Source organism: Anarrhichthys ocellatus, unplaced genomic scaffold (genome assembly GCF_004355925.1).
Source record: "Anarrhichthys ocellatus isolate YVR2014 unplaced genomic scaffold, GSC_Weel_1.0 scaffold32, whole genome shotgun sequence".
In the NCBI taxonomy this organism is placed as follows: domain Eukaryota; kingdom Metazoa; phylum Chordata; class Actinopteri; order Perciformes; family Anarhichadidae; genus Anarrhichthys; species Anarrhichthys ocellatus.
The window spans coordinates 2,394,820-2,412,295 of record NW_022280062.1 but is presented as its reverse complement, the minus strand read 5'-3'; the positions used below and the strand labels follow the sequence as shown (position 1 = coordinate 2,412,295).

Here is a 17,476-nt window from a genome sequence, read left to right as displayed (position 1 = left end):
GTGTTGGGGTTGTGGGGGGGGGGGGGGGGGGGGGGGGGGGGGGGGGGGGGGGAGTTTTTCCTCGTGAATTTTTGGGAGGAGGGTGTTGGCCCCAAACGTCATTCCAAGGGAGTTGAAGTGAATGTGGACTTCCCCAAACTTGGAGTTTCATCAGTCACTGGGGCAATGTGACTGTGTTTTTTTGGGAACGTCGCGCATGATAATAGCAGAGTAGCCTCTTTTTTCTGTGTTAGGAGTATTTATTTTAAGGCGTTTGTTTAGTATGAATTGCAGGAGCGGAGAGATGGACTGGCGGTGGACAGTTTTCACACTGTTTTTGAACTTTCAGTTCACTTACGGGTCTCCCTCCTCTTATGACTTGTTCCAAGGGTCTGCATACACTGGAGTGGTACAGAGACACAGAAACAGGTACGTTACGGGTCTTTATACTCATGTGGCCAACCATTGAAACGTTTCTGTTTTTGAGAAAGTCACAACAAATTCAGCACGGGCGTTTCTTTAATCCCACTTTTCCCGAAGGTTAAAGCTGCGTGCCTTTTGTTGCGCAGTTGCCAAAAAAACGCGATGAAGTCCGAAACTTCTCATTAATCGGAATGACCTCAGACCGCCTCTTATGGTCATCTGTAGGCTGTTAACATCCACTGTGCTTTTATCAGCCCGCGGCTAAATTTGGCTGGAGTTTGCCAGTGTTGATAAAAGGTGATAACATTTAGATAAACGCTGGAATGGCAGTGGACTACTCCAATCCCTCACCCAATAAAAATAGACCATTAGTTCATTTGCAACTCTTATACAGATAAACTAAAAAGACGCAACGTTTAGGCTAAGCTAAAGCATTAGAAATCACTAAAAACTTAATAACTCACTTTATTTACGGAGTACTTCACCAAAAATGTTTCTGATAGTTCTTGGTATTTAAATACATCTTCTTTATTTCTGCCTTCTCTCCTCGCAGGAACTGGTGTGCCTATGTGGTGCGCAGGAACGTGAGCTGCGCCGTGCAGGGGAGTGTGGAGAGCTTCCAGGAGCCCGTACTGGCCCCCTGCCCAGCCTACCAGCGCGACTGCCAACAACAAGTAACGTGAGCATCCGGGGGATGAGGGCATAGGGTCGAGGGTGCATGTTCAGATGTATGAGATGGACTGGAGTTCTGATACAAAATGTTTCTCTGAGAGACAGAAACAGAAATATTCACAGTGGCGAGAAGAAACGCTGTTGGCAGAACCATAAGCACAGCGTTTTTTTTTTTAGCAAGTTAAAAAGCCCACTGAAAAGGCAAAGGCTTAAACAGGAAATGGAGCGTAAAGCTAATGAGGACTAGAACTCTCTCTATAGCAATACACATGTTACCTGAAATAGCCTACCAAGTTACAGGCTAGTGTTAACAGTGATCACCTGTGGACACGCTCCACTGTTGAACACTCCTGCACTACTTCTATTTTCTTTCAAACATAGTTCTCTACATGAAACAGCTCACAACAAGGTCTGTGGATTATCTTGAGTAACAGGGTCATGATCTCTGGAAAGAGTCATTGCTGTTGATCGTTTCAAATGTATTTTTTTGGCGCTTTGAGCAACACAAGCAGAGCGGAGTGTAGTTCCATTATATTGGAGAGAAGGCAGAGATCTCTCTATAGCTGATAGCTCCCAAACTATGCAACTCACACCAAAACAATCTAGATTGCTAAAAGTCCCTACAGGTAAGAGGAAAAATATGTAGGCCTACTATTGATTTTTGGGGTGAACTTTCCTTTTAACATGTAAAAAAAAGCAGCATATTCATGATGTTCAAAGGATGTGGTTTCTTAGAGTGTTATTGATTCTTTACTGGAACATGTTGTGTTGCAATTTAATATATTTAGCTTTGTAAATCATTTTTAGTTGTGAAACAACACATGTTATCTGTTGTTGAGCTTTGTGATCCAAACAGCCACAACAGCCAGTGTGTGATGGAAAAGATCCCTGGAAACAAATCATTCTTACGTCACGGGAACACACTTCCAAGTTTCTGCTTGAAGCAAGAAGACCTGGCAGTGAGAGGAGACACCTCTGGATTTTTCCATTTCTAAGTGATCACATAATGTATTGGCTTTATCTCATGTGCGGATGAGATGAAATTAAAGGAAAAATCCCCTTTTTACCCTTTTACATCACATCCGGGGTCGTATTGTGCACTTATTTAACAATATATGCAAAAAGATGAAAAAACATGAATTTCTTTGTATTGTCATATCAATATATCATTTTCTTTTCTTCCAGTAAAACAATATACGAGGTGGGCTTACGTAAGATAGTACCAACCAATGATATCAAGAAATAATGATTCCGTTTCACTGATGCTAAAGGCACTTTCGGTTTCATTGTGACTTTAAGCACACATAGTTGACTCCAGCTCTGATGTTAAGGATTATAGTTTCCTCTCTTCTATTTGTCAAGCTAGAACAGTGACATCAGTGAGGGTGTCAGTTACGAAATGTGCAAAGATGATTGTTTCAGTCATCAACTTTCCAGATGTTCTGCATGACATGACCGCTGCCTTCAGGGAAGTGGTGTCATCTATTGTTTCTTAGGGAACTGTTTTTCTTGGCTAGAAAGTTGAAATGTTCATGTACCGTGATAAAGTAGAGAAGCTCAAAAAGTGTTCCCAAAGGCAGATGTTTTGGTGATTGCAGGAGTCAACAGATCCCAATAAAAATACACATTATTGGAACAGTTTCTTCTTTTTTGGAATGGCAGATTAGATGTAGAATAACATCCCATAAATGGTCTGGATTTGATCTTGGAAATGAAGCTCAGTGTTCCCAAGTTTATATTCATGTTTGTTTTAGCTTTTGAAAAATTGGTTACTCTGCCCTGTTTTACAGATACCAAAATCGCTTTCGACCTACATACAAGATTGCCTTCAAGACGGTCACAGAGTTGGAGTGGAGATGCTGTCCTGGTTACCACGGTCTGGACTGTAAAGATTTAAAACTACCCCCAGACCGACAAACTGTTCAGGGAACACAGCCTTACCTCCCACCAAATCCTGGATATGCATACAGACACACACAGAGTAAGAGACATTTGATATGAGAGTTTTTAAAATTTCTGCAAAATATCTATGTATTTCCAAATGTAACTAAGTACCACTCAACAACTAATTTGAGCTACCTTAGTGTCTTTTGCTTAAAGGAGGAGAGAATGTAAACAATAATAATTGAATAACTTATTTTCTGATCATAGGGCCAGAGCGGAGAGAGACAGGGCACCATGAGGGGAGGCATGTTGGGACAGATAAGGTGCGTCTTCTCGAGGGTGAAGTTCAGCGCCTGTCTCAGACAGTCCTGGATCTCCAGTCTGCTTTGACCGGGTTAACTGCCAACCTCCGCACAGATCTGCAGGAAGACACAAAGAAGATACTGGTGACACTTCTCAACAACATGCGTCCACCAGACAGTGCTACGGCTGCGGGCGCAGAGGAGACCCCGGCAGTGCTGGATGGTCATCAGGCTACCAGAGGTAGGATTGCTGGAGAGGCTATAGAAAAAATAGTGACCCGGTTGGATGATATCAACAATGAACTGAAAAGCAAGGATGAAGCTTTGGAGGACCTAAGAGGAACCATGACAAGTCATGAGGGGCAGATCCGCGTCCTGATGGATGCCTCTCAATCTCAGACTCCAGCTATAGCGGAGTTTGATGTCATACAGACCTATGTTGATGGAAAATTTGAGAAGCTGAAGAAGGAGCATGACCAGAACGTGGAGGAACAGATGGCCAAGCTGCAAAGCTCATGCAACGACAAGATCAACACCTGTGAAGACAACCGTGATCAAGGTTTGGTCAGCTTGACCAAGCTGTTGGATACCAAGGAGGCTGATCTGAGAAAGGAGATCTGGGCACTACGTCTGGACATGGCAGCAGCAGATGGACCTATACGAACTCAAAGGCAGACTGATCCATCCAAAGTGGAAGAGGGGCGTAGTGACCACAAAGACCTGTGGCGGGAGATTGACCGTATTGCAGAGGCTCATCGCATCCTGAACGTCCGCATTGACAACGAGCTGGCGCACCTGTCTGCTCCTCAAGAAGACAATGATTTCGGCCTGATGATTGAAGAGCTGGAGGCACGCATTAACATCACGGAGCAAAATGCAGAGACTCACTGCTTCTATATCGAAGAGAAGCTGACCCGAACGATCTCGGACGAAGTCGCAGCACTCCGGCGGCTTCTGGAGGAGCGTTTGGACAGCATGGAGGACCAGTTTACGAACATGCTGGTGGAAATGAGCAACAGCTCCTACCCTGGGATGTTTAGTGACTCCATGGATGGCATCCAGACAGAAGTCAACAACAATAAGTTCCTCCTCAAAGGTTTGGATGATAAGGTCAATGCTGTTGGAGAGTTGTGCTCTGCAGGATGTTCAGGCTCAGGAATTAGTGTAGGTGCAGTGAGTTCCTCGCCCACACCTAAAGGTCTAGAAAACATTTTGACGGACCTGAGTCGGTACAGGAATGAATTGGACATTGTCAACACAGATGTCAATGCCAACGCGGACAAGCTCAGGCAACTGGAAGATCTGGTTGGACGGCAGTCAGTCGCAAATGAGAGACGTGCGAAGACGATGGACGACTTCCAGAAGAGATTGATTAATCTCCAAGATAATGTGCTCGGTCTGGCTGGAGCTGTTACCGGGCTAAGTGACTCCTTAAGCAAATACAACCAGGATATGCACAAAATAAACTCGACATGCTGCCATGCAGAGCAGAGGGGCTTTGGGAGTCCAGCACGGGACAACTGGGCATCAGTGATCGCAGCACCCAGTAGCCAGGCAGAGGACACCAGACGACATGTGGAAGAGCTGAAAACCAGGTTCAATGCGCTCAGCAGGCAGGTGTCATCTGAACTGAGTCAATGTAAACAGAACACGCAGGGCATTTCTGCTCTGGATGGACGCGTGTCCAGACTTGAAAAGGTGTGTGGAAGGTTAGATGGGGTTTCTGCCAACATCAAAGAGCTGAAAGATGGACTGGAGAGACATGTTGTTGGTCTACGGGACTATGTGTACAGAATGAACGTCACCTGTGGAAACCATGGCGCGGACATCATCGCGCTGCAGAATTCCCTGCAGAGGTTCCAGGCGCAGCTGTCTGCGATGGCCAAACATGTCTTGAAAGACGTCGCCGCCAAAGAGCCAGGTGAGTTTGTGGGTTTGATGACATCATTGGCTGTCTGTGGTAATGTTTGCAGAAGGAAATAATCATTTGGTATTGTGAGGTCATATTTAGGGGGGGGGGGTGGAGGAAATATCTTCCAACCAAGGGGAATGTAGACTCAGAGCCTACAGGTGGAGGTCGAGGCTTATGAAATGCAGCAGCGGTAATGTGGCAGAAAGGGACAGCAGGTTAAGTACCGCTTAAATACACCACAATGAAAAAGAGTCCACTGCATGTATGTTGCAATAAGAAGAGTATATCATGAGAGTGTAAAATGAGACTGACTACCTGAACCATGTTGCAGGCTTCACTTCATTAGTGAATTTAAAGGAAAAGTTCAACATTTTGGCAGATAAACTCATTTGCTTTGTTGTTGTCTTGAGGCTTCAAAACGTGTTGTGTGTGCTCGACATTATAAAATTAATTTTGTAGAAAGGCAGGCTAGCTCTTTCCCCCTAATTCCAGTATTTATAATAAGCTAAACTAGCTTGGTTCTGTCCGTAGCTTCATATTGAATTTCATCCAATTCTCAGCAAGAAAGCAAATAAGCACAATTGTTACTTTAACCTATTACATTTCAGTATACTATATGACAGTATTAGATGTAGATTATGGCACAGTTTCACCACTCAAAAGTCTATGGATTCTCCCATTAGCGCAGGCAGGCACTTAAATTACTAAATACACACTCCTTTGTAGCTTCCTCTCTAATTTCCGCCATATGATTTTATCAAGTGTGATTAACATCTGTGTAAACACAAACTTTTCCTGAAGATAATCCTCCATATAATGCATTCTGCTTGCTTGGCTTATATGGAGGCTTGGTGGGAAGGATCAGATCCCATGAATGGCCGCAGGGTATTTCCCAGAGAGGGAGGACACGGGTTCACTGGGCCTCCCGTGCTCGCCTTGAATATGTCATTCAATATGTCCCAGCACCAACAGGCAGAGGCCCACGATGGAAACTTCCTGCGACTTAGATCCATGTTTTCCTCAGAATTCCCAAGTTTTTATATAAGGAATTACATCTTTTAGATGACAAGAGGTCAGCCCCTCCTAACTACTCTGATAATTTACTCGCACTGTTTTGTGCCTCATTGCTCCCTCATGTAAATATCAGAACACCCGAGCAGACTGGTGCATCCACATTGAGCTGTGAGGTCTTTTTTCTTGCACCGTGACATTGCTTTTTTGTTGTTGTTACTCATACCACAGAACTGCAGACCTCAATCTCAATTCCCGGTCTCTCAGTACACAATTAAACACACGCACACATATATACGCAATACACCTCCCTCCCTCTCTTTTTTCCTTACACATACCAACCTCCAGAGATTCCCGTAGGGTGACCTCAGCCTGATGTGTGGAGTCTGGTCCTCATTAAGCGCCCTGACTCACTGCTGGAGCCAGTCTTGATGGAGAGGGGAGAAGCAGGGCTCCACACCCAGGACCAGATGCTTCGACTACCCTTAGCTGTGATGTCATGGCTAGGGCCCCATCACCGGTGCCTCCCTCTCTCAAACCATCCGAAACAATGGTATGATAGGGACCTGAGGAGAAAAGTGGTGATTAGTGGTTGTGGAGTAGAGAGACGGAGAGAATGAAGGCATTTGCTATTCCATATTTCACTCTTTGCCAAATTTGGGCAGTTATTTCCAAACTGCGATGTATGATTTCATTACTGTAGACCTAACAGCACACTGCACCTCTGCCCAGCATTAAATCAGACAGGCCTGTGCATACCGTAACAAATTGTCGGGGCCTCTTGATTAGTTGTTTATCCCTAATCCCTGTATCAGTTTCTAGCTTTTTTTCAATATGAGGGAGCATATTTAAAGAAATACATACATATAATTGGGAAATACAATAGACATGTATACTGTATATGTAGTCACCATCACGTTACCCATTGGTTTGTGGACTACGGTTTTGAAGCCTCTGGCATTTTGTCCGTCTCCATCTTGGTTTTTGGCTGCGCCACCTTGTTTTTCTGCGACCAGAAGCGACAAGCGAGGGTGGCGCTAAGTAAAACATTGAATGAGACATTTTCAGGTGACCAAAATGTTACAATTAACTTTCATAAAATAAAAACACACTGTGAAAGGGTAACAGTTGTAAGACGAAAACACGGACAACTCCCAGACCGGAAAACTCCATGGCAGCGACCTGTCAATCAATCACAAGACAGCAACGCCCTAAAGCATACCATGCTTTATTGTCTATGTTGCTCTAAATGCAACTATAATTTACGAAATGAACATCATGCTGTATTGAAGAAGACTTGAAACTAGCGATTGAGACCATGAACTCGTGTGTATAATGTTTACTGAGGTAATAAATCAAGTGAGAAGTAGTGTCATTTTCTCATAGACTTCCATACAATCTGACTGATTTTTGCAACAAGGGGAGCATCAGGAACCCTAATGGCTGTTAAAATAATGCAAGTTTAAGGCGCTTTTGCTTTGGCTTCACTTTTCAACTCTGGAGGTTGCCGCCTGGGAAATACGCATATTAATTTTCTTGCAAATAGTTAGTTGAGAAGATCAATACAACTCACATTTCTGTTTGCTACACGTAAAAGCTACTGCCAGGAGCTGGCTAACTTAGCTTAGCATAAAGGCTGGAAACTAGCTAGCCTGGCTCTGTCTAAAGGAAACAAAATCCTCCTACCAGCACCTCTAAAGCTCACTAATTATGTTTTTTTTCAGGCAGCCAGCAACAATGTTTTTGTATGGATTGAATAAACAAGATACTGGTAGGCAGATTTGGCTACTTTGGACACAGGCAGGCGAGCCGTTTCATTTTTACAGTCGTTGTGCTAAGCTAAGTTAGCGTATCGCTGGTGGTATAGCTTCATATTTACTGTACAGACATGAGAAATGTTTATTCTTCTCTTCCAACTCTCGGCAAGAAAGTGAATAAACCTGTTCCCCAAAAATGTCGATCTATTCCTTTAAAGGCAAATAACATGATATTCTCTCTCTTTGTGCTTCATAGCCTGTATCCCCCGAGAGAGGGAGTGGGACTGTGTGGCTGAGGTAGCATGAGGATTTTACGTTTTCCTCAAGTACGGGAAGGAGATAAATAGTTTAAATGGAGATAAAACATTTCTATGAAAAATCCCAGCTCTGCGGGTGTGGTGGTGGTGGTGGTGGAGAGCCTACTGAAATGTTTCCTCAGTCATATGAAGACCCCGAGGAGGCTGCGAACAGATGAGGTGTTGTAATAACAGAACTGAAAGATTAACTGGAATAGCTTTGCCCTTACTCAATATGACTGCTGAATGGAATTTGCGTGACTTCAGTTGCAAAATGTTGGCACTGCTCTGCCCACAGCAGCTGCAGCAGCGAAGGGTCTGCTGCTACAGCTCGTCAGTGTTTGTTTCTGGCCGTTTGCTTTCCGAGAGGGAGTCGCAGTTAAGCAGCAGTGACTCTGTATAACACAGAGGTATCAAAGTGATTGTGAAATTACATGTGATAAAGCAGACTGTTTGATATAGGTTATTAGGAAATGCTTCTGTTTTCAAAGAGCCTGAGCTCACTGTTCCTCATTCAGACGGTGACTAATCAACTGTCTTGTTCTGAATTTTTCTCATTTGATTCTCAAGAACTTTTTTCCTCCTTTTTTTGGAGGTGATCCCAGTCTAGCTCAAATCACTACCCTGTTTCTCTCTCCCTCTCTTATCTCTGAACTACTCTCCCTTTTCTCACTCATCGCTCTCTCCTTCTGTCCAGTTTTTTTTTTTTTTTTTGTCCTTCCAAGAATGCCAGAGGACTTATTTTCCTCCTCTCCCTCCACCCTGTCCTTCGGGTGTTTCTATTGACAGACGACGCCTTCAGAAAAAAAAGAAGAAAAAAAAGCAGTTGTATTAAAGCAGGGATAAATTGAAGGCTTTGATTTCATGGATCAATGCTTTGCAATTGATCATTCTGACTTTATACAGGAGAGACAGGCAGTGAGATTAACTGTCTACCGTGATGAAGGAAAACAAGATATCAAAGGCTTTTCGAAGTCAAAGGGTGTCTGGTTGTAAAAGAATGAAAAATTGAACTCGACACCGCAAACACACACACACTGTATATATTTAGTGCGCAGCAGAATTTGAAGGGGGCGCTTTGACTGCAACAGCTTCCCCAGAGAGACCCCTGAAGCCCCGACGTGAGGTGTTTCCATCTCTGACCGATGAGCCCATCTGGAAGTCTTCAGAGGAGAATGGACCCAGATACACGATGGGAGTCCCCGAAGGTCTGCCATGCAGTGCACAATTTGAACCTCCCATCATTAATATCACTGGGGTGGAGGATAAAATTGTGTCCATGTGCATAGCAAGAAAAGAAAAATGTATGGTCAGAGTGTGAGCGATGCGTTATTGTGTGCGTAACCGCCACTCCCTGCACTGTGCCCCTTGACACCATTTTCCATCGCATGATCAGCTTGTCTGCTGCAATATGGCTCGACGCTTTCAGACACTTTTGAACACTGTCACCCGAATCTGTGGACTGCAGCTTCCCTCCCCTTGAGGGTGTCTCAATCTGCTTGTGAGTAATAACATCTGTTTTTGGTGATGCTCTTCTTGGTTGCACCAGCACTGGTGTGTGTGTATGTGTGCGCCAGTCTGTGTGTGTTTTCTTTTTTTTTTGTTCGACTTTGTAGCTGCCCCCTTAGTGAGACACTGGCTGAGAGCTCATGGGAAATATGCACTCAGCCAGCAAACGTCCTGAAGGAGGCACGGGAAGGAAATGAGGAAGTGATTTGTGATTATCTCAGTACAACATGATTGCTGGGTTTAATTTGTTTTTGATTATACATGTGGTTTCTGAGTAGCTTGTGGTATCACATGCAGTAAGGAGGAGGAGTTTCGATGGTTGCTGATGTTTTATTTATAGGAACAGAGTGGATTTCATAATCCGGAGCAACAGGCAGACTTTAATGTAATACCGTTGCTCTCAGGTACTTGGATTGATCGCTTTTCCTCAGTACAAGACTGGATGTACAGTTGACTTCAATTGATTCATCGCTCAAGCTGAAAAGTCATTTAATGGTACCCCGTGGGGTTTGAACGTGAATGTTCATTCATGATTTATCAGTCTTGATTGTTGTGGCGTGAGAATCCTTCAGAGATGTCTGCCTTCTCTCTAAGATAAGGGAACTCAGCTTAGCTGCTCAAAGCACCCAAAAAAATAGGAGCTATTTACTTTCATCCATAGTTCTCTACATGAAACTGCTCACAACAAGGTCTGTGGATTATCTCGAGTAACCGGGTCATGATCTCTGGAAAGAGTCGTTGCTGTTGAGTTTTTCAAATGTATTCTTTTTGGCACTTTGAGCACCGCAGGACGAGTGCCATACAGTCCCATTATACTGGAGAGAAGGCAGACCCCGATATTTCCAAAAACTAGGCAACTCACACCAAAACAATCTAGTTTGATAAATAGAAAAATATGTTATTTCAATTTTAGCGTGAACGTTCCCTTTAAGGTTCACAACTTTTCTCCAGAGCTGCTCTTTAACTGCTGATGCGGTATGGTTGAAAGTTCTCTTGTAATATAACACTGTTGTGTTTACATTAAGTATTTCTCACTGAAATACATGAGACATTCTCCTTGAAGGGCCAACAAAGTGGTTAAATGCATTTCCCAGCTCATTAAAGACAATTTTGGAAGAGGGACTTGAACCAGCTAATCGGTGATCAGCTGTTCGTGCTTCAATAATACATGCATAACATGAAGTTGTGATTTATCACACGTATATCTCTTGGAAATGGCTGGTTTACCTATTCAAGAGAATATAAGGTGATGCGGAAATGGCAGTAAAAAAATGCTCAGGAACGTTCTTTAATGCAGAAATATGCTTTATCCTTAAACGTAAAACCTCTTCAGTGAATCTTAAATGCAGCTTGACACAATCAGTCTGACACATGGTTGTGAGACGGAGCTGACACAAAGTAGGTATACTGTAATTATTTTTTGTTATTTGTCCTCAGGACACTCTCACAACATCAATATGCCCACCTCAGAGGCCCAGCTGATGTCTGCGCCCTCAGGGGGTCTGGCAAGCAGTCGACTAGTTTCCGTTCAGATGGTTCTCGTTGCGACCGCCTGTTCTGCTTTTATGAAGGGTAATAATGGTACCGGTTGAAAACAAAAAAGCTCAGAGGGCCACTGAAAGCCAGGTCTAATTTGGCCTGTCGTTAAAAGAGAATTCACAAGAGAAGGGAGGGATGTGGTCTGAATCTTAGAGAGGAAGTGGGACTTATAAACAAAAATGTTCATTGGAGGATTGTGCCTTTGCAGAGAACATTTTACATCACTTTCAGTTGTCGTGACCAGATGGTAACGCCTATCATATGGTCAGAAAGTGAACTGTAATTTGATTTATTTACAATCTTCCCACTGTCTTTTTCTTTCTAAGGAATGACCTTAAGACCAGAGAGGCCCGCTTCCTCGCCAGATTCCACCAGAACCAGAATCCAACAAATCCGCATCCCTTTCATCATCCCACCGCTGCCATCCAGCCCCAGGCAGCCGCACAATCCCAGCCAGCCACTGCAGCCCAACATGCACACGATCAAGATCAGTTCGCCTAGCCAGCCGTCCAGCCCCCGGCAACCGGGCCACGCCACTCTCCCGCTGGTTCCCATGAGGCCGGTGGTGGAGACGGGCGAGGCCGGACCTCCAGGGTACAGCCGCAGGGTGACCGTGCGGAGAGGGTCTGAGGACTCGTCCAGCATGCCTGTCAAAGGATTTGCTGGCGCACCAGGTGAGAAGTGCCAACGGTGATGATCTCCGTCACACTGCAGCTTTAATCTGGACGATTTAATTAAGTAAATCTGTGTGAACACAACGGATTTATGGCTCAAAACCTGATTTGGTCATTTTAGCTACTAATAAAAATGAAATACATAATATAGGTACTTCTTGGTATGTACAAGTTCAATCAATCTTTATTTGTATCGCACCTTTAATACAGATTACTGCAGTTCAAAGTGCTTCACAGATAACTGGCATGCCAAATGAAAGTTTGGAAAAATTACGAGTGAAATTTAACAATTTGAAACCACTGCACACGAGACATTAAAATGATAAAGTCTAATAAAATATAATTAACGACTATTAAAACCTAGCAGTAAAGGAGCGTGAAATAAAAACCAGATGAATAAAATAACAATAAAATAGAATAACATTTTACAACTTATATACAATCAAATAAGTGAATTAAATAGTTTAAATATCTATAAATATATAAAGGCCCGGCTGAATAGGTTTTAAGTTTACGTTTAATAACACTTCTAGCAGCTCTCAGATACTCGGGCAGACTGTTCCAGATGATCGGAGCATAACAGCTAAAATCGGTTTCACCAAAGGTTTTAGTCCTGCACTTTGGAACAACTAACCGACTTGTGCCAGAGAAGTACAGGAAATAACAAAATAAATAAATGACACTATTAACTATTAATAATGACATCTTGTTCAATAAACCACATTAAAGTTTGTTTGTGAGTAAAATCTGATAAAATGGTAAAAACAAAACATCTCCAGGTTGTTTCCGAACATCTGTTTTGATTGTCAGATGGATCTGACTTTAGGTCTCAAACCTGCATTACTGACCCCCCAACATTTTAAAAACATAAACAACAGCTTCAGAGGCCCACGTGCAGCCTCATGCTCTCCGTTCCCCCGGGCTGAAATCTAAAGCGTATGTATGAACGCTGAAACTGTCATCCCTGCTGAGACGAGAAGAACATTTCATGACACCGTGTCATAATTCTGGCACCATGGAGAGCAAGACTGAGCCAGCGTTACCACATGTGTGACACAATAAATGTATGTTCCTCTTTTCAACAGTGCTGTCAAATCCCAGTCACATCAGATTCACTCATCCAAACCACATCAGCATTGACAAAAAAATTTGGTTTCACACATGGAACTCATAACATAGGTTTAATTATCCACGTTTTCTTTTGTCATCAACACAAAGGAATGCTGTACTTAAAAGGCTTCAAACTGGGGCCAACTCAAATTGGACAGAAGAGACAACAGATAGTCACACAGAGCCAGTTCTGGATTGAATTACTATGACTGCATATATAGGATGAGTAGGGAAAATATCATCGGCTTTGTTTTAGCCTCCCCGTGGCAGTAAAATAATAGAGAACAGTTTTAAAATATGTCCTATAAATCCATGTTGGTCGAGATTCTTAACCTGAGAATCAAACTGTGCATTCAGAATTCATGCAAATCTTCAGGCTTTAATATAGAGTAGTAAAAGTTCTGAATTACTCTGCACCATTGAAGGGCATGTTTTCTCATCATCATTACAGGGCTGAGAATCCTTGTGATTGGATGGTTGTATATCTGTTATTATGATTGTTGGTCTTATTCGGAACTAAAACAGCACAAATATCTGCAGGTTTAGATCCATTTCAAGGAAACTGTAAACGCTTGAGTCTACTTATAGATCCCATTGTGCTGTAAAAGCTAAAACAACATCGTACTCATTCAAAAAGCCACTTGTAAAACCAAAATAATGCAGATTACAACTCCCGTTTTGTTTTAATTCATACCTTCCTCTGGGAAACCGCCCCGCACTGTGCAGATGGAAAACCAAACAACTGCCTCTGGCACTAACTTCTCTCTTCAGATGGTGATAAAACATGATGCGTTTGTCATCCGTTCCTTTTGCAGGCTATCCTCCTTTGCAGCCTGTGTCTTTCAAGCCTCAATCACCCAGCCGGCAAGGTATTGTAGCAGTTCATTATTCAGTTACTACGCATGCATCTGCAGGTTTGCCATTCAACTACATCAGTGCAAAAAAACAACAACCCCAAAAACTGGAAAAGCTGTGAATAATTTGTAGCCTGAGAGTGCGAGGGAGTGGGAACTGGATGCGTTTAGTTTAAGGAGATGTGGGCGTACGATGGAAGGATTTTAGCTCATCTGAATGCACTCACCAGAAAGTGTTTACCCCGGGCTGCATGGTGTTACATTTGGTGACGTTGGAGACAATTCCTGAAGTAGATAATGGCTACAGTCAGTGGCTAAAAGTTGATTCTGTATATTGATTTTTAACATATTAGAAACCCTTGAGCTCACAGCCGTGACTGTAGGCATAAATACACAATCAACACTTTCTATATTTGTACCTTGTAGTTCCCGTAGCAACGAAGATGCACTGGAACCCGACGCATCACGCTCCAGCTGAACCACCAGGTAAAAATCAGCTCAATTCTAGTAACTGCATCGAATAAAGTAAATAAAAATACAAATCGTTAGCTTAAATATAAGGATTTTGTGAAGGCGTCAAGTTATGCATTTCTTTCAGTTACTGTATATAAAGTGAGAAATGTAGTTTGTCTTTGAAATGAGGCGCTGATCGACTTACACGTTATCGTTCCAGCTCCTGCCGACATCGGCGCAGATCCCTTCTCCTTCTCTGCCGGCCTCACGCAGCAGCCGCTCTCTGCAGACTTTGGCTTCATCCGCTTCAACAGAGTTCTGGTCAACGACGGAGGACACTACAATCCCCACACAGGTACACAACAGCAGCAGATTTAATATCTGTTGCAGTGTCACTACGACACTGTACATGGACATTGACATAGTCAAGTTGCATAGTAACACCAGTTGGTTTCTTCGAGTCTTTTGTGGTTTCTTTCGTTTTTGGTCGGCTCTGCCCTTCACATCTGTGCGACATCTCGAGTTAAATTTATCTCCTTTGCTAAAGTTTCTCTTCTTTACTTTGTGCATATAACAAAACAAACGAGACGAGATACACAGTAGCATAAAAAATGCACAGGTGGGTTGGAAAAAAAAACAACCCTGAGGGCTTGAACCAATCCATATTTATTTTGTGGTACCGCAAACTAAACACAAACTTTTAAATTAATTTTTGTTCAGAATGAGGACTGGATTTTGTCTCTTCCGTTGGAAGGCCATTAGGTTTTGGTGGAAGGGAACAGAGGGAATTATTTCACAATACAAGAACTATTGTTTTAAGAAAGACTTTAAACATAACTTGTTCTCAAGGCTTCAAAACTAATCCAGCTATTAGGCTATGACAACAGGACCCACGGTAGGAGTAACATTACGTTCTAGTCATTGATCTCACCCACTCGTTCCCTTTCTTATCTCCTCAGGGATCCTCACCGCACCTCTGGATGGCCGATACCTGATTTCCGGACTGCTGACCGCAAAGCAGGGTGACCGCGTGGAGGCCGTCCTGTCCGTGTCCAACCGCAGCGTCCACAGGCTGCAGAGCTCGGCGGGGCCTGCGGCCAGTCAACACGGGGGCTCAGCCGGCGGCAACTGTGGCTGCGGAGGCTCGGTGTCCTTCAGTCTGATCCTGCCCCTGAGGAAAGGAGACCGCGTGGGCCTGGTGAGGACCAGAGGCCAGCTGGCCACCACCAGGGCCAGGGAGATCCTGTCCATCTACAGCGCCATCTTCCTGTACGCACCACAGGACAAGAGATAGCTGGAGCTCAGCTGGACTAGTTTGTTCCCAGACAGTTGGACTGGAGATGTTGGCGAAAGCATAGGTTTCACTGTTTTGCTGTGATGCCGCTTCTTTGCCACACAGTGCCGGTGTGTGAAGATCCTCACTTATAAATTCAGCTGAAGTCATTACATTGCCATATATACCTGAATACAAGAAGCAGGATTTGTTTCTAATATATTTGATTATCAAGATGCCTTTTTTGTACCTATTGTGAATGTCTTGTGTAAATAAGTGTTTGTAAATTAACATAAAAATTCATAAAATGTCATTTTAACAAAGCCATCTCAGAGACTCAGTAGGCAAGAACGTGATATCACCATCCATAAACTGTGATAAATCAAAGCGTACGCTCACTCCATCTTACTCTGTAACCCACTGTAGAAGGAGAGAATGATTAATAAATACACATGAAGAGGTTTTGCAACACAACTTGCTTTTATTAATATTACAGACTCGGCTGGCTTCAGAAACTGCACTGAGGAAGACGGTCAGAAGGCAAAAAAAAACCAAACACGTGTCATCACAAAGTGGGTGTGGATGAAAAAATAAATTCCCCCTCACTTGACTCCCAAGACTGAACATACTCGAGCAGCAAACTAGGAACCAGCAGCAGAGTATTTAGCCTTCAGTTCAGCCTCTTAACCTTTAAAAGGAGAGAACTGCTGATTTATAGTCAGTTTAACAGTAACTCAGTGGGCTGTTATCTGGTTACGGGATTCAATAAAACAAATGTGGAATTACCTAAGGTATTTTAACTGTATTGATACTTCTCTAGCCTGTGGTTACTGTTGAACTTCTTAACTTAGAGTGGAGACAGAAAAGCGCAGCACACAAATGTATTCAGTTAGAAACTTTATTCGATACAAATATGACCGCAAGCCACACTTTGTTAGCTTCATTAGGCCTGCATTTTTCTTTTCTTCTTACAACTTATTTTGTTCTTTAAACACTTTATTATTAAACCACATCTCTATACAAATCTAACAGCATACAGTTAAGGTATTTCTGCCGGTCAGACACAATCAAATAGCAAGCATTACCTCCAAACAGAATGGAACAAACGATCAGAATAAAACGAAAAGGCATCGACGACAGAAGAATGTGATGATCAGCACACACAGGATCATTTCCCACAGCAGTTGAGAGAGAACAAACAATATTATATATTTACATATACCACGTATCCCACGGTCATTGAGGATGAAGTGTGATTCTTCCACACGAGATGCTTTACTTTCATAGAAAGAATGGAATTCATTTTGTTAATCATAAAGATAGATTTCTATTTGACTTCAAACATTGTAGAGCACAAGCAAATTAAATGAAATGCAAAACAGGCATCTTAAAACAACACAAAAACAACTGAGCTGCAGAGTGAAAGCGGGAAACACTTCAGCGAAATAATGACGATAATAGTGACAATCTGGACGAAGCCACGATCGTAAATTGTGCTTTTTTTTGTATTTAATGGTTTTTCGTCAAGTCTCAATTCAATCAAGTCTCCGGCCGACTCTTGTCCTCAATAGCACACACACTATCATATTACACTTGTGCTGGAGGTATGATCCATGTCAGTGGAACGGCCCACGAGTCTTCTACGACACAACACACATAATGCCAGTGAAGCGCTTTCAAAAAGCTTCCTCAAGTATTTCCTGTTCATCTCCAAACAAGATACAATGGCTCTTCCTCTGGCTCCTCACCAGAGGCCCGGGATCAGCCTTTCCCCTTTCTCTCACACACACACACACACACACACACACACACACACACACACACACAC

At 43.1% G+C, this 17,476-nt stretch overlaps 1 protein-coding gene across 1 annotated transcript; it reads left to right on the top strand.

Annotated features, from left to right (window-relative positions):
* Nucleotides 1-112: 112 nt before the first annotated feature.
* emilin2a (elastin microfibril interfacer 2a) lies at nucleotides 113-16,119 on the top strand. The gene is made up of 9 exons (XM_031865152.1): nucleotides 113-408; nucleotides 956-1,081; nucleotides 2,865-3,055; nucleotides 3,226-5,181; nucleotides 11,611-11,958; nucleotides 13,884-13,937; nucleotides 14,349-14,408; nucleotides 14,596-14,730; nucleotides 15,335-16,119. The coding sequence occupies exons 1-9, from the start codon at nucleotides 263-265 to the stop codon at nucleotides 15,667-15,669; spliced, it is 3,351 nt and encodes a 1,116-aa protein (XP_031721012.1). The 5' UTR covers nucleotides 113-262; the 3' UTR covers nucleotides 15,670-16,119.
* Nucleotides 16,120-17,476: the final 1,357 nt, after the last annotated feature.

Coding starts and splice junctions, on each gene's coding strand:
- emilin2a (XM_031865152.1), top strand. CDS start 263: ATGAATTGCAGGAGCGGAGAGATGGACTGGCGGTGGACAGTTTTCACA. Junction 3,056..3,225: donor TGCATACAGACACACACAGA/GTAAGAGACATT, acceptor TTCTGATCATAG/GGCCAGAGCGGAGAGAGACA. Junction 11,959..13,883: donor AGGATTTGCTGGCGCACCAG/GTGAGAAGTGCC, acceptor TTCCTTTTGCAG/GCTATCCTCCTTTGCAGCCT.